This window comes from Rhizophagus irregularis, chromosome 21 (assembly GCF_026210795.1).
Source record: "Rhizophagus irregularis chromosome 21, complete sequence".
Lineage (NCBI taxonomy): Eukaryota > Fungi > Glomeromycota > Glomeromycetes > Glomerales > Glomeraceae > Rhizophagus > Rhizophagus irregularis.
Genome location: NC_089449.1, coordinates 3,528,077 through 3,549,179, shown reverse-complemented (window position 1 = coordinate 3,549,179; position 21,103 = coordinate 3,528,077). Strand labels below are relative to the sequence as shown.

At 27.7% G+C, this 21,103-nt stretch overlaps 6 protein-coding genes across 6 annotated transcripts; 4 read left to right on the top strand and 2 right to left on the bottom strand.

Annotated features, from left to right (window-relative positions):
- Nucleotides 1-1,064: 1,064 nt before the first annotated feature.
- On the top strand, nt 1,065-1,700 carry OCT59_014173 (uncharacterized protein; the record flags this gene model as incomplete). The annotated part of the gene is made up of 2 exons (XM_025310703.1): nt 1,065-1,220; nt 1,371-1,700. 2 exons carry the CDS (start codon nt 1,065-1,067, stop codon nt 1,698-1,700), a joined length of 486 nt encoding a protein of 161 aa, XP_025179669.1.
- A 526-nt stretch (nt 1,701-2,226) lies between these two features.
- On the bottom strand, nt 2,227-5,586 carry OCT59_014172 (uncharacterized protein). Its single transcript, XM_025323480.2, has 2 exons — nt 2,866-5,586; nt 2,227-2,793 (listed from the first exon to the last, which is right to left on the bottom strand). Exons 1-2 carry the CDS (start codon nt 5,561-5,563, stop codon nt 2,348-2,350), a joined length of 3,144 nt encoding a protein of 1,047 aa, XP_025179670.2. The 5' UTR covers nt 5,564-5,586; the 3' UTR covers nt 2,227-2,347.
- Nucleotides 5,587-7,006: 1,420 nt separating this feature from the next.
- Nucleotides 7,007-8,301, top strand: OCT59_014171 (uncharacterized protein). The gene is made up of 2 exons (XM_025316832.2): nt 7,007-7,334; nt 7,413-8,301. Exons 1-2 carry the CDS (start codon nt 7,078-7,080, stop codon nt 8,182-8,184), a joined length of 1,029 nt encoding a protein of 342 aa, XP_025179671.2. The 5' UTR covers nt 7,007-7,077; the 3' UTR covers nt 8,185-8,301.
- Nucleotides 8,302-9,641: 1,340 nt separating this feature from the next.
- OCT59_014170 (uncharacterized protein) lies at nt 9,642-10,222 on the top strand (the record flags this gene model as incomplete). Its single annotated transcript, XM_066141998.1, has 3 exons — nt 9,642-9,688; nt 9,986-10,019; nt 10,103-10,222. 3 exons carry the CDS (start codon nt 9,642-9,644, stop codon nt 10,220-10,222), a joined length of 201 nt encoding a protein of 66 aa, XP_066002069.1.
- Nucleotides 10,223-11,102: 880 nt separating this feature from the next.
- OCT59_014169 (uncharacterized protein) lies at nt 11,103-12,967 on the top strand (the record flags this gene model as incomplete). The annotated part of the gene is made up of 3 exons (XM_066141997.1): nt 11,103-11,359; nt 11,479-11,641; nt 12,011-12,967. 3 exons carry the CDS (start codon nt 11,103-11,105, stop codon nt 12,965-12,967), a joined length of 1,377 nt encoding a protein of 458 aa, XP_066002068.1.
- Nucleotides 12,968-15,512: 2,545 nt separating this feature from the next.
- On the bottom strand, nt 15,513-15,906 carry OCT59_014168 (uncharacterized protein; the record flags this gene model as incomplete). The annotated part of the gene is made up of 2 exons (XM_025325750.2): nt 15,513-15,805; nt 15,882-15,906. 2 exons carry the CDS (start codon nt 15,904-15,906, stop codon nt 15,513-15,515), a joined length of 318 nt encoding a protein of 105 aa, XP_025179673.2.
- Nucleotides 15,907-21,103: the final 5,197 nt, after the last annotated feature.

Below are 21,103 nucleotides of genomic sequence, written 5' to 3'. Positions count from 1 at the left end.
AAATAAAAAGAAAATGACAGGTAATAATTTAATATTACTAATCACCCGACGCTAAAAGAAACCGAAGCTATTTAACGTAATACTGCAGCAGATATCGCAGAACGAACCGATCCTAAAAAAAAATCCCGGAACTGACCGAACCTAAAAGAAAAAGAAAGAAAAAAAAAGTATTAGTAATAGTTAATATTAATAATAACCCTACGTCAATAAAAAATCATTAGTCACTTACCGTTAAACCGCAACGCCGCAACAGAATCCGATCCTCAGCAAGCAGAGACGGAACTGAATCTGAAAGTAAAAAAAAGAAAGAATATTAGTAATGTATGGTCAACCAGTACTAGTTTAGTGGTGTATGCTACTAAAATTGTATTGAGTACGGAGTAGGTACTGTAAGTAAGACGAAAACCAGTGGTGTAGGATCAACCACTTGTGTGGTGTATGACGAAAAAATGACCCGTGTATAAAATACACCACAGCTTATCTTTGTTTATATATCAGGACGAAATTTCATAATTGCACGATAGATGCAGACTAACTGAATCCAAATGTTAAAATTGTTTTTACATTTATTATTTTAGTATTAGCTAATTTAGAGTTTCGATCCGTAGCGGTTTTATCCGGTTTTTATCCGGATACCGGCTCGGTTAATTTAGGCCGGGGCCACCAAAATTAATAAAAATTTATGGAATAATATTATTTTAATTCTGGCCGAAATTATAGTCCACTCAAAGCCGAAATTTGTATCCTTTTTTAATCATAATCCCACGTTAAAATATTTGAGGTTTTATCCGGATCGAAACACTAAGCTAATTCAGTTATTATAATTATAAAAGCTAATTTTTTTTAAAAAAAATTTTTTAATTTATAATTATATTTAATAAAAGTGAACAAATCGATACTATTCGTTGCTGACTTAGTCAAAAAATTTGTTCACCTGGCAACGTTGAAGTGCAGCAACATTGATCAGGAGGGGAAGGGGAAGGAAAAGCGAGAGAGGGGAAAGGGAAAGGGAAAGGGATAAGAATGAGGGAATAAAGAAAAGGAAAGGGGAAGAAGGAAAGCGAATGAGAGGAAAGGAAAGGAAGATGAAAGGGAAAGGAAAGGAAAGGAAAAGAGGAAAGGGAAAAGAGGAAAGAACGAAGAATGGGAGAGAGGAAAGGAAGGGGAAGGAAGAGAGAAAAGTGAGAGAGAGGAAAGGAAAGAGAATCCCTATAAAAAAGGTTTGTGCTAAATTTGTGCCAAACGGGCTAATCATACAACATTTATTCGAAATTTGTACTAAAAAATAATATAAAATTCGAACAAATTCTAAACAAATGTCGTATGGTTAACCCATTTGGCACAAATTTAGCACAAACTTTTTTTTATAGGGGAAAGGTAAGGGAAGGGAAAGGGAAAGGGGAAAGAGTGAAGGAATAAGGGAAAGGGAAAGGGAAGGGAAGAGAAAGAGGAAAGAGGGAGAGCGAGAGAGGAAAAAGGAAAAAGGGCGAGAGAATAAGGGAAAGAGAAGGAAGAGAAAAGTGGAAAAAGCGAAAGGGAAAGGAAAAGAGGGAAAACGAGAAAAGAGCGAGGGAATACACAAACACACACACACCACCCACCCACGCTCCCAACCTACATACCTAAAAGAAGATGTAAATAAAAGGAACCGAGGAAAAGATCTAAAAAAAAGAAATGAAGGTATTCTTAATTTGACTTAATAAAGAGAAGACCTAAAGAAAAAAGAAGACCCATTGAGTGAAGATTTTCTTGGTTTATTAGTTTATCTGATGAGTTACTTATCGAAGTATTATTTAAAGATTATTTAATCGAAAAATGAAAGAAGACCTAGAGAAAAAAAGAAGAGAAAAGTACTTAAAAACTAAGGTATTGGGGATATATACTCATGGGGCGTCCTAACGTACGAACGTTTGGGAGTTATGCACTTACACGCGATAGCGTTAACGTTAATTCCGGCCAGTTCGTACGTTAATATCGTACCCACTGTAAGTAAAGTCTGTAACATTAAGGAACCCATACTCATGATGTGTTACATGTCAAAATAAATATTTTTAACTATCTGAAGTTTGCGGCGAGAATTGGATTTTGGCCTGCATTACGATTCATTAATGACTTATACTTTATGCGATATATTTTCTCTGAAACAAAAGTATCGTTATATAGAGGTCTGACTGTACTTTAAAATGGTTAAATCAAAATATAATACTTTGGTAAAAAAAAAAAATTGTAACAATAAATTTATGATTTTTATTAAATAAAAACTACAAGTAAAAAAGAAATAAAATAAAAAAAACAGAAATATTTCACATATTTCACATATTTCACATATTTCACATATTTAAAATATTCAAACTTCATTATTCTCATTTGTTTCGGTTGCTTCATTTGTTTCAATGACTACAGTCTCATCGGTTTCGTTAGGTTCATTAGCTTCATTGGCTTCATTGGTCTCGTTGTTTTCATTAGTTTCATTGTTTTCATTGGTCTCATTGTTTTCATTAGTTTCATTGGCTTCGTTGGTTTCATCGGCTTCATTAGTCTCGTTGTTTTCATTAGCTTCATTGTTTTCATTGTTCTCGTTGTTCTCGTTAGCTTCATTGTTTTCATTGTTCTCGTTGTTCTCGTTAGCTTCATTGTTTTCATTGTTCTCGTTGTTCTCATTATTCTCATTGTTTTCATTGTTCTCGTTGTTCTCGTTAGCTTCATTGTTTTCATTGTTCTCGTTGTTCTCGTTAGCTTCATCATCTTCCTTAGTTTCATCATCCTCATTATCTTTATTAGCTTTATCAGCTTCTAAAATATATAAAAATGTATTAGTATCAATAATAAATATAAAAAATAAAATCATAAATTTAATAAGCTTACCTTCTTTTAATTTTAAAAGATTATCTAAATTTTCATTAGATTTCTGACATCCATTTTCTACTGCTTTCTTATACCATTGAATAGCTTCATCTATATCTTTATCTACACCACCTTTACCTTCTTCATATAAAAATCCGAGTTTATTTTGTGCATCAACATTTCCTTCATTAGCAGCTTCTTTATATAATTCAATCATCTTAGTCTTATCAACTTGGATTCCAATCCCATTTTCATAACAATAGCCAAGTTTATATTTTCCGTTTATATCACCTTTTTCAGCAGCTTGTCTATAAAAATCAAATGCTCTAACTTTACTTCTAATAAATTCAATTTCAGTTTCATAAAGTTCACCTAATTTATATAAAGCGACTTTATTATCATCATCTTCTGCTGCTTTACGAAACCAATAATTTAATTTATCCAAATCAGAATCTATTTCATCACTATTCTCATACTTTAATAAAATATTAAACTTTTTATTTCTTCCAGTACCTTCATTATATAATTCGAAACCTTTTTCCTTATTAACTTCAGTACCAATACCATTAACATAACAATAACCAAGTTGAAATTTTGCAGGATAATAATTTTGTTCATTTGATTTTTTATAATATTCAAATGCTTTAATCAAATCTTTTTCAACACCATTTCCTAATTCATAACATTGACCTAAATTATGTTGTGCAACTCTATTTTCTTCATTTGCAGCTTTTTCAAACCATTCAAAAGCTTTTACAAGATCTTTTTCTACACCTTCACCATCTTCATATAAACTAGCAAGACAAATTTGTGATTGAACATGATTTATATCTTTTTCAGCTACTAATTTATATTGCTCAAAAGCTTTTTCTTTATTAACATCAGTACCGATTCCTTTTTCATAATAATAACCAAGTTGAAATTGACCTTCAGAATATTCTTTTTCAGATAATTTTTTAGTTAATTCGAAAGCTTTTTTTTCATCTTTTTCAACACCTTTACCTTGTTGATAAAATAAACTTAAATTAAACATAGCATTATTATTTCCTTTATCTGCGGCTTCTTCATAACATTTAAAAGCTTTTTCTTCATCAATTTCAGTTCCAATACCATGAGAATAATAATAACCAAGATGCCATTTAGAATCAAAATAATTCTCATCAGCTAATTGTTTAATTAATTCGAAAGCTTTTTTCTCATTTTTTCTAACACCTACACCAGATTTATAAATTAAACTTAAATTATATTTCCCTCTACTACTACCTTTTTCTGCAGCTGATTTATAAATTTCATAAGCCATTTCTTTATTCTCTTCAGTACCAGAACCATAAAAATAACAATTACCTAATTGAATTTGAGCTTCTAAACAATTTTTAGAAGAAGAACTTTTATATAATTCGAAAGCTTTAACTAAATCTTTTTTAACACCTATACCAAATTTATAACAACCACCAAGATGATATTGAGCTATTTCATTACCATTATCAGCAGCTTTACTAAACCAATGAACAGCTTTATCTAAATCTTTTTCTCTACCAATTCCATTTTTATAATAATGACCAGCACTAGTTTGAGCATCAGAATTTCCACCTTTAGCAGCTTTTAAAAACCATTCAAAAGCTCTCTTTTCATCCTTTTCAACAGAAATACCTTCTTTATAACAAGTACCTAAATTATTTTCAGCATCAGCATTACCACCTTTAGCAGCTTTCATATACCAACCAAATGCTTCATTAACATCTTTTTCTATACCAACACCATTTTGATAACAAACACCTAATTTATTTTGAGCGGAAGAATTTTTACCTTCAGCAGATTTAATAAACCATTGAAAAGCTTCATTATCATCCTTATCTACTCCTATACCATTTTGATAACAAACACCAATATTATATTGAGCGTATAAATCCCCATCATTAGCAGCTTTTAAATAACAATCGAAAGCTTTCTTTTCATCTTTTTCAATACCGATACCATTTTGATAACAATAACCCAAATTATTTTGAGCACTAGAATTTCCTCTTTTTGAAGATTCTAAATATAATTCAAAAGCTCTAAATTCATCCTTTTCTTTACCAATACCATATTGATAACTATAACCTAAATTATTTAAATCTATTAATTCTTTCTTTTCAACAAAATCAAATTGATCCAAAGATTCAAAATATTTTTCTATAGTAATAATTTCATCTTTACATAAATTTATTTCCAAACCATTAAAATTTTCAAATTGATTTTGAGACATTACGTAGGCATTTTCCAAATGTCTAAGTTCTTTAGCGATTAAATCCCTTTTATCCAAAATAATATCCTTATAATAACGAAATGATAATAAATATTTTGCTATAATAATATTAATTATTTGATAAACTGAAACAAATTTTTTATTTTCATCTTTAATAATAGTAGTAGATAAATAATAATCTAAAGATTTATCATTATCAATAATATTATCATCTCCTATACCATGTTCATAAAAGAATCCTATTAAACTTGAGAACCAATTAGAACTTTCTTCATGATCTTCCATTAATTTTAAAATAGTTTTAGATTCCATTTCTTCATTATTCTTAAAAAAATCATACATCCATTCTTTTAAGATTGTTTCAAAATTACTATAATTTTCTATTCTAACAACTTGACGATAAAAATCTTTTAAAAAATCTTTTAAAATATTTTCATTATCATTATGATTTGATTCAATATCATTTGAGGCCATGATTTTTTTTTGATAATAATTTTTCAAAAAAAAAGTTGAAAGGAAAAAAGAAAAAAAAAATATTTTTTTTTTTTCTTATTGAACGCAATTTTTTTTTTTTCAATCACTCATTTATAAGGTGATACGAAGATCGGCGGCTGAAACTTTATTCCTTAACCGGTTAAATAATGATTAACACCAATCAAAAAAGCAAGCATGGTAATAAAAAAATGCGGTAAAATGCGGACAAAGAAATTTTGTACAACATTATTTCAACGTTTTTCTATGTATGTATGTGAAATCATTTATAAAGATTAACGATTATTAATATTGTTAATATTGAAGAATTTTTTTTATTTTTTATCAACAAAAAAAAAAAATATATTCATTTTTTTTTCATATTTTATAATATGTTTATACTGCCTTCAGTATACCTGAATTTTTTGTTTGGAACGGAATTATTATGATTATTATGGTACTTTATATTTTCGATATAGTTCAGATTTCTTGATATATCAAATTTTTTTATTAATTTAACGGGTGGGTCCGATTTGTCGAGACTATTTGTTTTGTCGAAGAATACCTGTAAAAAATTACAATATGATAAACGAAAAATAAAAAAGTATATCGCATTATCTCTCGCCTTGTTCGCTCGCTTGTTTAAAGGTCTAAAGGGACGAAGATCATGAAAAATTAAAATTTTAAAAATCAAATTTTTTATATTACAGAAAATTTTTTAAACGTTCTTTTCTATTACATCGTATAAATTTCATCGTATAAACGAAAAAAAAAAATGGAGAAAGAAAAATTTTTATTATTATTACAGATATTTTTTTTTTTGGTTGATCGATCGATTATATATAATTGATAATGGCAATCCTACTTAAATGATATCTAATACCAATCCTGTAAAATTGTTATGAAAAAAAAAAATGCAAAAATATTATTTTGAACTAAGAATCTAGACCTTTTAATCATCGGAATTCGGAATTTGCAAGTATGACAGTATGACAGAGTTTGTTTTAGGAGTTTGATCGTTGCAAGCTAGTGTAATACGGAAAGTAGTATGGTAGGATCGGCTTACTGTGTATAATATGGTTATGTAAAATGTCATGCGCAGAAGTTTTTTGTATACCATAATCAGCTGATCAATTGGTAATACAAGAAATTTTTCTCTTATGAATAAACTTTTTTCAAACACGAGTATCGAATATCGACTTTTCTAGAAATTAAGTATAAAAAAAAATACTAAGACTATAATATTATATTCAATTTATACGTTATACATACAACTAATGTATAAACTTTATACTCAATATCAATTTTAACGTCATACTTATACTCAGCCTATTATCGTCTTACCATGCAAAATACGATCATTTTATTTTCTAAAATTACGTATTGTTACTGTGCCGTGTCACACATTGATTACAATAAAGTTTGATCATTTGACGTATCCCAATTGTATTCAAATTTTTTTAATTTTTTTCTTTTTTACCATTACATTATAAAAATTACAAATTATAAAAATTATAATGGCTGATAATAAATTTTTGCCAATATTATCTCAAAATTTACTTGAAATTTTAAATGATGAAGAATATTATGATGTTACTATTGAAGTTGGTAATGATCCTTATATAAAAATATTTCGTGCGCATATCGTTATTTTAAATTATCGTTCTCCTCATTTGCGAAGAATTTTATCAACTAACGAAAAGAAAAATGATGGAACTTTGGCGCATATTAAATTACCAAACGTTTCACCCGAAATTTTTCAAATAATTTTAAGGTAAATTATACAATAAAATGGTTCGTTATTTTTTTTTAGAAAGTAGAATTATATTAAATTTTTTTTTTTTCGTTATAGGTATATTTATGGAGGAAAAATTTCTTTGGAGGAGTGTGATCCTTCTGATATCATTAAAATCTTGAATGCTGCTAATGAATTAAGTCTTCAAGAATTAGTTACTTATTCACAATCCTTTTTGATTGAAAATAAAGTGAACTGGATAGAAGAAAATTTTAATTTTGTGTATCAAACGAGCTTTGAAAATAATTCTTTCTTAGAACTTCAAAAATATTGTACTAATTTAGTATCTGAAGAACCAGATAAGGTATTCAAATCATCAAGTTTTTCTTCAATTCCGGAAAAACTTTTGATATCTCTTATTCAAAATGATCATCTTCTGATGGATGAAATTCAAATTTGGGACCACGTAATTGAATGGGGAGTCGCTCAAAATCCTGAACTTTCCTCTAATTTTACAAATTATTCAAAAGATGATTTCAAAACTTTAAAAAATACTTTACAACATTGTATCCCGTTTGTTAGATTTTATAATTTAACTTCTAAAGAATTTATAGACAAAGTATTACCTTGTAGAAAACTTTTACCAAAGGAATTATATGAAGATTTATTAAAAACCTTTTTGAGTCTTTCGGATCCAAATAGTAAGCCAGAAAATAAGTCAAAACCTCGTACAGCTAAAAGTGAGCCTCAACCAGTACTCATGAATATGATTAACATATTTGGATCCCGCTCGCATGAAAATCAACAAGAATCCATAGAATCGCGAGAACCCATTAGATTTCCTAGAAATGGTAGAACACCTAGATATTCTAAATATGATAGGATGTAAGAAATGATAATGAATTCAAATTATTATTTAATGGATTTCTTGGACATAATTTTATATCTCTTTTAAGAAACATAATAATAATAAAATTTATGAAATTTAGTTATATTTTATGTTTAATAAATAGAAATACGTGATTTAAATTGCTGATTCCTTTTTTTTTTGTCAAGATCGAACGTTCTATAAATAGAAACATCAACCCTATTTATTCAAATTAATCAGTATAGTTATTGCTCAGTTTCAAATATCAAATTTTTTCAGATATTTCTATATAATTCTTTTTTTAAAACCATAAGAGCATGAAAAATTTGTCATTTTATTATCAGGATTTAAATAAAGTACAACAAATTATTATTTAATTCGAAATCTAAGGATTTTGTTAATCGTAGATTTCGGCTAAAATTATTAAATTTCCCATTTCAGAGCCGATATTAGCGATGGTCCAGAAAAATATAGTACCATAATTTGAACGTTTTATTTTCGCAATAAGAGATCCTTTATGCTTTAGGCGGCGATTTGCTTCCGATGATAACTGAAGCGCGTCAGATTTGTCTATTAAATAAAATTTTTTTTGATAAACGCATCTCTTTGTAAGTAATTTATAATAAATGATAAACTATACATTATCGAGGAAATACTTAGATCGTTTATACAATTGAACAAACCTAACCATGTACCCGTTCTACATACCAAAATCCGTAGAAATAATTTCTATATTATTCGTTCAAATCATCAAATGGCCATTAAAATATTATTCTTACTAGTTTGATAATAACAAACTAAATCTTCTCATACTTTTAATAAAGAAATATTTTCTTCAACCCATCTTAAAAAGATTAAAAAGACAAAATTACAAAATTCTAAGCTACATCTAATCCTACATTTTCTATGTATATTCCATTTTAAACCGCGTATTATTTTATCTTTTTTATTTTTTTCAGAACTTATAAATAAAAAAGCGTCCAATTTCATAAATTATTATTTAAATGAAAATTATAACAATATTTAAATACAAAAATTTAATATAATAGATTATATATGATCTTAGTATAGAACATGTGCAGATATAGTGGCACCACAAGAAGAAGTAGATAAAACAGTATCACGCACGAAATGCGGTAGAAGAAAGAAATGCAGCAGCGAGAGGAGCTAACATATTTAAATCGTTGTATTAGACGAGAATCTAAACTAGCGGTTTATCTCAATAGTATTTTCATAAACATAATCAAAGAATTTAATTAAAATTAATCCGCTAAGAAAAAAAGGAACTAGTCTATAATTGTATTAAAATTGTGATAACAAAAAATCCATATTAAATTAAAACATTTCTAAGTTAAAAATAATTGTATTAAATACTAATTAAAAACAATTTTAATGCTGTACATCGTACAAAATATTAAGATTTTTGATGATGGCCAAATCAAAATCGTAATTATCTATAGATAATATAAAATGCCATAATGCGAAGAAAAAATTATCTATTACCTTATATGGTAGAATGCCTTATGTAAATAGGAGTATAGCCACAAAACATAGCCGCATTTCTGGTTAATTTAAGACTGAGCCCCCAAACGGATGAACCGGGATCCGGACGATCAAAAATCAAAGAACACAGCCTAAACTGCAGTTATAAATCGTTCACCTTGAACATTTTTTTTTATTTTTTAAAAATCAAATTATAATGGTTAATGATAAACTTTTGCTAAAAATTATTTCAAAATTTTCATGATATTTTAATAATAATTAATTGATCCATACGTATAAATATTTCGTGTATAATACGATATCGTCTTTACTTGCGAAGAATTTTCACCGGGAATTTTTCAAATAATTTTGAGGTAATAAGAAATTAGATTATACAATAAATATAATAATACTGTACGCTATTGTTGCTCAGAAATATACTTGATAATTTTTTTAGATATATTTATGGAAGAAGAATTTCTTTGGAGAAATGCGATATTTTATAATGAGGCAAAATGGAAGTGATTTAAAACCCGAAAGCCATTTCAATCACCAAATCATCTTTGGGACTCGCTAAAAAATTCAGAATTTTTAAGGAATATCTTATAATAATGTACCTTAGATTTTATAATTATCTTCCAAGTAATTTATGGATGAATAATTCTTTTTAGATAATTTTTAATTTTCTACATAGAACTTGAAAAGCTTTTTTATCAAATGAAAAAGAAATATATTTGGTTGATCATATAGAGCATGAAACATTTTTACGTAAGGATCATTTAAAATTTCGGTAAATTTTGAGATAATTTTGGCAATAGTTTATTATTTATCATTTTTTCTTTTTGTCCAAGTATTAGATTTAATTTCTTGTAATTTATTTGAATTAAGAAATAAATATTATTTATATACTGTAAATTCGGATCTCTCATTAAAATAAAAGGCCAAAAATTTATTATTTGTATCTTAATAATAAATTATTAGAATTATTATACTTTTGTAAAATGTTATCTAAAATTTTTATATAGATTGATCAAAGTTAAAGTATTTAAAAAATTTTTTTATTTTTTTAGATATATGTTTGTGGCAATTGACCGTAATAATTGTTTTATTGTAATCTACTCCGTGATTGACCCACCATGTACATGACATAATTATAACCATCACACTAATATCATTCTAATTTAAGAACTACGTAAAAAGATTTTTACACAAAATACCCTGGACCAACGAAAATCTCGTGATGCTCAAGGGGTTCGTATGATCGACGATCAAGACGAATATGAATTGGACAATTGTATTTATTCTATTCGAAGTCATGTAGTTACGCAGATAAAACGCAGGAGGTAAATTAGGTTCATGAGGATCTATTGTAATTATTGTAATTTATATCGTCGTACCATTCAAACGATTCCATTGTTTTTTACTTTTCTTTCTTTTCTTTTAAAAATTTAATTATAATGGATGATTATAAATTTATGTTAAAATTATCTAAAAATTTACTTGAAGTTCTAAATGATGATGAGTATCATGATGTTACCATTGAAGTCGGTATTGATCCATATATAAAAATATTTCGTGCACATACCATTATTTTATATTATCGTTCTCCTCATTTGAAAAGAATTTTATCAACTAATAAAAAGAAAAATGACGAAACTTTGACGCAAGTTAAATTACCAAATATTTCACCCGAAATTTTTCAAATAATTTTAAGGTAATAAGAAATCAAAATTTTTACAGTAAATATATTGATTTGTTAAAAAAACAAAAAATATATAAAAAATATATTAAAAAAAAAAAAATTTTTTTTATTTTTATTATACATACCGGTAGATATATTTATGGAGGTAGAATATCTTTGAAAAAGTGTGATACTTATAATATCATTAAAATCTTGATTGCTGCTAATGAATTAAATCTTGAGGAATTAATCATTTATATACAATCCTTTTTAATTAAAAATAAAACAAAATGGATGGAAGAAAATTTTGATTTAGTATATCAAACAAGTTTCGAAAATAATTCTTTCTTGGAACTTCAAAAATATTGTACTAATCTAATATCTGATGAACCTGATAAGATATTTAATTCACCAAAATTTTTTTCGATTCCGGAAAAACTTTTGATTTCTCTTATTCAAAATGATTATCTTGAAATGAACGAAGTTCAAATTTGGGAGAAAGTGATTAAATGGGGAATCTCTCAACATCCAGAATTTCCTTCCAATTTTACAGATTATTCTAAAGATGAATTAAAAACTTTAAAGAATACTTTACAACATTGTATCTCATTTATTAGATTTTATAATTTATCTTCTGGTGAATTTATGGATAAAGTATTACCTTATAGAAAACTTTTACCAAAGGAGTTATATGAAGATTTATTGAAAACTTTTTTGAATCTTCTGGATCCTAATAGTAAGTCAAGTAACAAATCAAACCCTCGTAAGATTAAACATAACAAATCAAATCAAACTTCATCACAACATGATGATGAACCTAGGATAAACAAGGTTCAAGGATCTTTATCAAATGATGGAGAAAAAACATTCAAATGGAAATCTTCTGAACCTTCATTGAAAACTGATAAACCTACTGGATTTGTACTACCATCATCATTTAAATCTGAAAAATCTGATCAATCTAATGTGCCTGGATTTTCATCAAACGATACGAACAAACCTATTGGATTTGGATTTGGATCATTTAAATCTGAAAAATCTGAACATTCTAATGTGCCTGGATTTTCATCAATTAAATCTGACGAAACTAGCCGATTTTCACCAAACGATACGAACAAACCTATTGGATTTGGATTTGGATCATTTAAATCTGAAAAATCTGAACATTCTAATGTGCCTGGATTTTCATCAATTAAGTCTGATGAACCTAACCGATTTTCATCAAACGATACGAACAAATTTACTGTATCTGGATCATCATCATTATTTAAATCTGAAAAATCTGAACATTCTAATGTGCCTGGATTGTCATCAGACGAACTTAAACGATTTTCTTTTATGTATGGGTTACCATCATCATTTTTAAAATCTGAAAAATCCGAACAATCAAATGTGTCTGGATTTTCATCAATTAAATCTGATGAACTTAAACGATTTTCATCAAACGATACGGACGAATTACTTGGATATGGGTTACCATCATCATTCTTAAAATCTGAAAAATCCGAACAATCAAATGTGTCTGGATTTTCATCAATTAAATCTGATGAACCTAAACAACTTTCATTAAACGATACGGACGAATTTCCTGGATTTGGATTATCATCATTTAAATCTGAAAAGTCTGAGAGGAGAAATTAATCTAAATTAAGAATTCGTTATTCATTATATTGCAGATCTTGTAAAGTGAAGGATAATGATCATGTCCTGTCATTTTAATGGAATCATTATTGTACATCTAAACAGTTTTAAAGTGTAGATAGTAGCAAAATTTGCATTGATTAATATGGATAAGTAATATTTATTGGGTTTTCTATTGTGAAATGATACAAATAGTTTATTGTTTCAATTACTTTATTTAAATCCTGAAAATTTCTTTTACTTTTAGAAGAGAATTATTTAAAAATGATTATATTTATTTTATTTAATAAAAAGCAATATTTGATAATTCATTTTATCTTAACTGTGTCAGAGTCGAAATATTTTTAAAATTTTATTTTTATGTGAATTTTCTTTTTTTAAAAAAAAAATATTGTTATAAGCTGTTTATTTCAATATTCTATTAATTATAAATTATTATGAATATAAATGCCATATAGCCGTTGTAGACCAAACCAAATCATGTCCCAAACCTTACCATCGGCTTAAATTAAGAGATCATTGTACAATCATAAGGCATTATTAGATTGGGCCGATAATTTGGGACATGGTCTTAATATAAACCTATAATCAACGATTCAAATTCAAAAACCTAATGTACTGTAATTTAAATTAAGGTCATAGCAATACCTTGGAGTATTATCTAAGTGTATACTATAAAAAATTAAATGCAAATTTATTTATTATTATTTTTACGCCATTAAAATAGATAAAATACCAACAATTAAATACAGACATTCCTAGTTCTGATATCGTTGATGATGATTTAATAGATAAATTTAAGAATTTAAAAACCTACCAGTATAAACAGCGCCAGGACGTTGTTTTTCAGTAAATTCGAGACAAAGTTACTTCGATTGTATTAACTCTGATCGTTTTTCTTCAGCTTTTGCCAAAATTTTGTCGGTTTTTTTACGTTTTTTGTACCAATCATCAATGGTTTCTTTAATTTCTGTCCTGGAAGGTACTTTTTGTCAAGTTAGAATCGAATTCCGACATATTTTTATTAAATTAGCATACCATTCAGGAGTATCAAGTGTAATTTCAAGTCTAATAACATTAATAATATCTGAAATAAGTTCAGTATAATGTTAAACTTTAGAAAAAGGTTTACAAGTCCCATAATTATACCCAAAATACATGTCGGATCTTTGAAAATAAAACACCTTGAAATATTTCTGGTGCGACATAAGGTATTACTCCATATATTTCATTATTCAATGAATTATTTTTTGTAGGGATTTAATATCTTAAATCTCCAATTACCTACTTTTTATGATCTTCTTTAACGACAATAAATTTCCACTATGAAAATTTCGATGCATGAAATTTTCATTATGAGTAGTCTTTACTCTTTAAGTCTAGAATAAAAAATATTAATAATTTAATGTTAGATAATTATTAATAGATCGATGTAATGTGATAAAAATATGAATATAATTACTCATTTGAAAATGGTTAATTTCGCAATCCATTTAATACGGTATCACTCATATTGGTACTACAAAAGTCTGACATCTACTAGTTATATGATCGTAATGAATTTTTATTAATATCTTGCCTGGAGGGATATGATTATTGTGTTATGGGAATCGCGGATAAAAGATGCTTATTCAGTTATAAAAGAAAAATGTTCCAGCTAAAACTTTAGAAAGTGACAGGTAGTAACAGACACACAGTCGAAATAAAATCACGTGTTAAGTCATGATACCGCAGTAATTCGCACTGGCAAAATTTTGCACACAGGCCGCACACTAACACGTAAAAATAAACAGTGACGAATAAGAGGAATAAGTTTTTGCCTACTCGAAAAAAACAAGTCCCTCAGATAAATATGGGTGTGACGATGTGATGAATTAAATTTCCGGTTTAACAAGTCATGATTCTGTGACTTAATAAAGTACTATGCAATTACAACCTAATACTATTGCGTATCAGTAGTATTTTTTATTCATAGTTACAAAAATAGCGGAGTATTTATTAAGTATTGTAATATAAAAAAACTATGATACATTTGATACATTTAACATTTGGAACATACTTATTATACCGCGAAATGAGATCCACCAATTACGTTTCTACCAGCTTCCGGTTTGTAAGTTTTGCCAAATCAGCCCGGTCTATAATTTTAATCTGATTGGTTCGTGAATAACCAACGCAGAAAAAATTTTTTTTTTTTTTTTAAACACAAATCAACAAGACAGAAAAACACAAAAATATTATCTTCACAGTATGAAAATTTTCTTCAAAAGAGTTGCACTATAAGTATCCATCACTAAAATCTGGTTTGGTCTTCCTTTGAGTATACATATATATACATATATAGTGTATAGTAAAAAATCAAAAATTTTTTTTTACTGCGGAATACTATCAAAATGTGGAAATACGGAAAAGGTTTAAGTACGGTAATTTTCAATATGATGAATTATTAATTTTAACATGTTTATCCATGTATATTAAACTAGTAATATTAAACTAGTAATAACATGTCTACATTATTTTTATATGCGTGATAAATTCAGGATATTTACGTCGTGTTATTCGCAATATTCGTAAGGATTAAATGTCCAATCAAACGTAAAACCACGAATATCATAGCAGCATCAGCCACAAATGGTCCACGATGCTTTGTTTTCTTAGTACTAGCTTTAACATGTGCATTAAGATAGTATGCATCACTAGATCCTGTATCAATACTAAATCTAGTGTCTAGGTCGCATCTATGGTAATTTTTATTACCAGCTACATAATTACCATTAACATCTGTAACCCAAATCTTACAAAATCCGCCCATATGTCTATTAACTTTAGCGATATATCCTAGTAACCAATTAAGTAGTTTGCTTAAAGTTTATATTTTGTATATGCGAACATGTTTAATATTTCAAGATTTTACCTTCAGTGACCAGTACAAAAGCCATAGCAAATAAAATGATAATGAGCGTTAAAAAGATAGGAAATTTCATAATGCTTGATTATATTAAGGTGATTTGACTGATTTCTACAAATTTGTAATTTAATATTAATTACCAGAAACAATAATAATTGAATCATAATTTTAAATTAAAATAAGTCATAATTTTGATACCTATATGCAAGTTTTTAAGAAGGTTTAAAATTGTGTTTAATCGTTTACTAATATTACGTCAGGAATTTGGGATATATATATACTTATTTTTTTATAAGTAAATATTTTGACTATACATATTTTATTTTATTTGTTTGCATGTGAATAAATAAACAAAAAGAAAGAATTTATCGCGTGAAATTAAAAAATTAATCAATAAATGCCCCTATAAAAAGTGTTCATACTAAATTTATACCAAATGGATTATTTGGATCATTTTTTGCATAAATTTGGATCAATTTAGAGCAAATGAGCTCATTTGGTATAATTTGGTATAAAAACTTTTTGTAGGGTAAATGAGAGCCAATTTTGTTATTTATCAATGCAAAAATAATCTGAATAAGTAGGATAAGATGAATATTATATTACCTTATTTTAATATAAAATGAAATTCGTACAACTTTTTACTAAGGGGTGGAAAACATTTAATTTCGAACAATAAAATAATAAATAATACGATAAAGACTGATTTCAATTTTTTTAGTTAGCTAATATATAGAGGGACATGCGAATCGATTACTAATATATCTTTGAATAGGAACAAATACGTGCGTATAATAAAACCTAAAACGGTGTTGGGACTTTTCGCCAAAATCCATTTCACTGAATTCCATTTTGTTGATATTTCGCCAAATGAACGGATATTTTGCTGAATAAAACATTCCGAAAAATTACTTAGTATTCCATTTGGTTTTTATATTAGATACGTAAAGAAATCTTTGAATTAGATGAATTAGATAAAATTTATTAAATTTACGAGAACAACGAGTCCAATGAAGCTGATGAAACCAATGAAACTAATGAAACTAATGAAAACAACGAGACCAATGAAAACAATGAAACTAATGAAAACAATGAGACCAATAAAGCCAATGAAGCTAATGAACCTAACGAAACCGATGAGACTGTAGTCATTAAAACAAATGAAGCAACTGAAACAAATGAGAATAATGAAGTTTGAGAATTAAAATGTATGAAATTTTAAATATTTTAAATATGTGAAATATGTGAAATATTTCTGTTTTTTATTTTATTTCTTTTTTACTTGTAGTTTTTATTTAATAAAAATATTCATAAACTTATTGTTACATATTTTTTTTTTACCAAAGTATTATATTTTGATTTAACCATTTTAAAGTACAGTCAGACCTCTATGCAACGATACTTTTGTTTCAGAGAAAATATATCGGTACATCTTACATAAATATAAATCATTAGTGAATCGTAATGCGGAATTTACATATAGTACTCACAGTTCTAGACGAAGCACCTCAATACCCGTAAAGCATTAATGTGAGACTTAACTTTCTACCAAGATGTTTATCATGAACATATGTCCTCCTTTTCCAGACAATGTCATTTGGTGAAAAAATCGCATATACGAGAACGTTTAGAAGAAGAATACGTGAAATTTTTGCTAGCCAGACTACTTCACAACAGTTGGAGCACGTCAATGGCACTACACTGATCTATGTTCAGATACGTCTGACGATACTAAAGAATCACCATCTAATTCTAAGTATGATGGCTTTTCTTGAGCTGGAAAGACTAGTGTAATTTTGATTTCTCACAGTCTATCTTGTAATTTTGCAAGTCACCTAGCACTAACTGTATAGGATCTAGTTAAGAATTTCTTTTTTTATTTTGGTTAATAATTTTTTTAATATGATAGTGGGGAGGAAGATTATTTTAGGCAGTTTTGTAACAAAAGAAAATGGGTGGTGGGCAGAAAAGATGTCTTTAAAAGTAGAAATATAAAAAGGAATTTATAGTGCACGTGTTATGGCGTTAAAAGTTTAATATTGATCATTACGCGTTATTTTATTGTAATTTATTTTAGCTCATGATACAGTTGATACAGTAGATACAGTATACTATATTATCATGTGATAATGCACAGATAAGCTATAAGCTTTTCACGTTTTTTTAATTTTCTTTTTTAAACAATTACAAAAAAATTTTTTATTAATAGAAATTTACAAGCCTATTAATTTTTTTTCTTTACAATTTTCTCTTTCCTCATTTATAATTTCCCTTTAAATTTTTTTTTTCTTTGACATGCAATTAACTTAGGATAAGATTTTCGCATTTTTTTTAAAAAAAAGTTTTATTCTTTAATTAATTTTTTTAATAATTTTATAAATGTTCCTTTTCTTTGAATTCTTTCTTTGTAATTCTTTTTATTAGTAATTATTATAGTATGATGCTAATTTATTATGGTTTTTGACAGTTTATAGTGTTGTATGGCATATAACATACAATTGGCATTTTTCTTTTTATTTATAGTAGGAAAGCCATTGTCAGTTGTTCCTCTGCCTATTTCACGGTGACAAAAAGAGGTATCTTCAGTAATGGGCATATTAATATATATATAAAAAATAAATACACATCATAAACATATTTTGTAATATTTTTATAAGATCATAACCATATTTTTAGATCAGTTTTTATTTATTTATATTAGTTGTAGAATTTAATTTTGTCATATTATATTGAATTTAAACATATCATAAATACTAGTACTATATTTTTTACTATGTAATTTCTATCTGTTTATCATATTTTATGAAATCAATTCTGTACTAGATAGTTTCAACGTACATATATTTTAGCATATAAAATCATATGATAATTGTATTATATATTTATATTCACATATAGTCCTCATATGTTAACTATATTTTACTTTGATATATAATTTTGGTATATAAAAATCATATTATGATTATATTGTATTCACATAATTCACATATTGTTTATATTCTACTTTCAATATGAATTTCAGCATATAAAAAACATATTTCGGATATATTTTATTCATATGTTGGTTATATTTTACTTTTAATATGTATTATGGCATATATAAATTATATTTTGGATTTATTTTATTCATATAATAATCATATTTACTTTAATATGTATTTTCGGCATATAAAAATCATATTTTTAATATATTTTATTCACACATTATTTATATTTTATATTTAGCATTGATTTTGGCATATATTAAATATATCACAATTATATTTTATTCACACATTGTTTATATTTTACTTTTAATATATATTTTGGCATATAAAAATCATATTATGATTATATTGTATTAATGCATTAACTATATATTAGCAATATTTCAAACATTGCAATATGTTGAATATATAAATGTTATTTATCAGTAATATGTTTAATATATTTGGCAAAATCGGAAGTTTCTGTAAAGTATTTTTTCGATACAGTTTTAGTGGCGACGAGCATTCTTAGTGCTATCATTTATCATCATCTTTTTCAACTGAACTTGTGCTTTTGAAGATACTTTCAGGCCATACTTTTCCGGTTGGTACTGTTTATTAGAAACCAGATTATCGACAACACAATGACCTGATATTGAAGTGCTTAACGTCACAATACAAGTTTGTGCTATTATTGAACGCAAAGTGAATGCAGTACCGTTTCTCTTTGTATATCACATTTGTTTTCATAAAGAAGCAATTAGTTGGACATCTTTCGTATATTTCCTGTTAGGTGAAACATAATAGATTGTGCACGAGAAAGCACAGCTACTGTAAAAGTTATCGTGTTAAAGATTTGAACGGACTACCCTAAGCGTCTTGCCCTATGAACCTAGGTTCCTAGAACCTCCCTGTTAACAGCCTCCATTATTTTTACTCCATTATTTTCCTTGTACCTCGAAAAATCATGGAGATTTTTTTTTGCCTACATTTGTCTATTTTATCATCTACGTAATTGATAATGTATAAGAATTGTAAAAAACGAATACAGAGCGTGGTTGAGCGGCAAGACGCTTAGGCTAAAGCCCCTCGTTCCTCAAAAAATCACTTCCCTTGGAAGGTCCATTACATGGACTGGAGATTTTTCCGCATACCTATGAACCAAGGTTCCTAGAACCTCCTTATTTAACTAGCGTGGTTGAGCGGCAAGACGGTCAGGTAATTGATAAGGTTTTTGTATAGTAAAAAAGCGATAACCAATTGACGGATACATTCTTTCTAGGACTTCGTCCTAGTCATTCCAGTTCTAGATGGAATCTAGGACAAGACGGTCGGTTCATAAGCCCATAGGGTGCGCTTCTCACTCACATCGTATAATTGTTTGTTCATCGATAACTGGTTCCAGAAAAGTCAGAACATATGGAGATAGGGATTCCTTTTAGTTTCACATGACATCACTTATCTCGATGACTTCGGTTCAAACAGTTGTCCAAGAAATACAGGCATGCGTTTGGCATCAATGTCATTTCCTGCATGACACTTCCCATGGTAAGCTATGATAATACACACTAATGTGTGAATGATCTTTTCGTTACTTTTGGTTAGGAGGAAGTTGTACTTAGTACACAGAGAACACCCAGATTTGGCTACTTTGATATATCGTTAGTGGCCGCTCTTATTGAAAATAGTTTTTTGTTTCCTATATATAGGCAATGTCATTCGAGCTTGTGTTAGAGTACAAACTAGATGATCAATTTAATGCAACACTGATTGTCACTGACTTAGAAGAAAATAGCCGACTAAAGCTTGACCTGATTATTGTTTTTGAAAAGACACAGAAGTCATCAAACAAAGATCAGGTGTCGTCTACAAAAAAGAGGCCGAGATGCCTAGCAGAAAAAGAGCACGAATCCCAAAAAACTAAAGTGTTTTGGGTTTATTTGCGATCATTGAATTCGAAACCAGCAAACGACATCTCAGCAATTAGGATTAAGGGAAACAAGCCCATATACAGATTAAGCTGGTTGCTAAACCCACTGTCTTAGCACAATACGTGCGATATCTAGGGTTAGAATCTGGCAACGTAGACATTAGTATAAACGAAAACAATACAATTAAGATTAGTGGTGATCTGTCTACCAATGATCATGAAGTTACAATCAATAACGATACATTTCCTATAACAGAATAATGTAGTGTACTGTTTCGGTATTCGTGAATTATTCGTGAAATTCGTTTTGGCATTTCGTCCACATCTTTCCA

What these genes read in the sequence shown, in the direction of transcription:
- OCT59_014172 (XM_025323480.2), bottom strand. Translation starts at nt 5,563, where the DNA reads ATGGCCTCAAATGATATTGAATCAAATCATAATGATAATGAAAATATT. An exon ending in TCTTTTAAAATTAAAAGAAG is followed by an intron (nt 2,794 to 2,865) that starts GTAAGCTTATTA and finishes TATATATTTTAG; the next exon opens with AAGCTGATAAAGCTAATAAA.
- OCT59_014171 (XM_025316832.2), top strand. Translation starts at nt 7,078, where the DNA reads ATGGCTGATAATAAATTTTTGCCAATATTATCTCAAAATTTACTTGAA. An exon ending in ATTTTTCAAATAATTTTAAG is followed by an intron (nt 7,335 to 7,412) that starts GTAAATTATACA and finishes TTTTCGTTATAG; the next exon opens with GTATATTTATGGAGGAAAAA.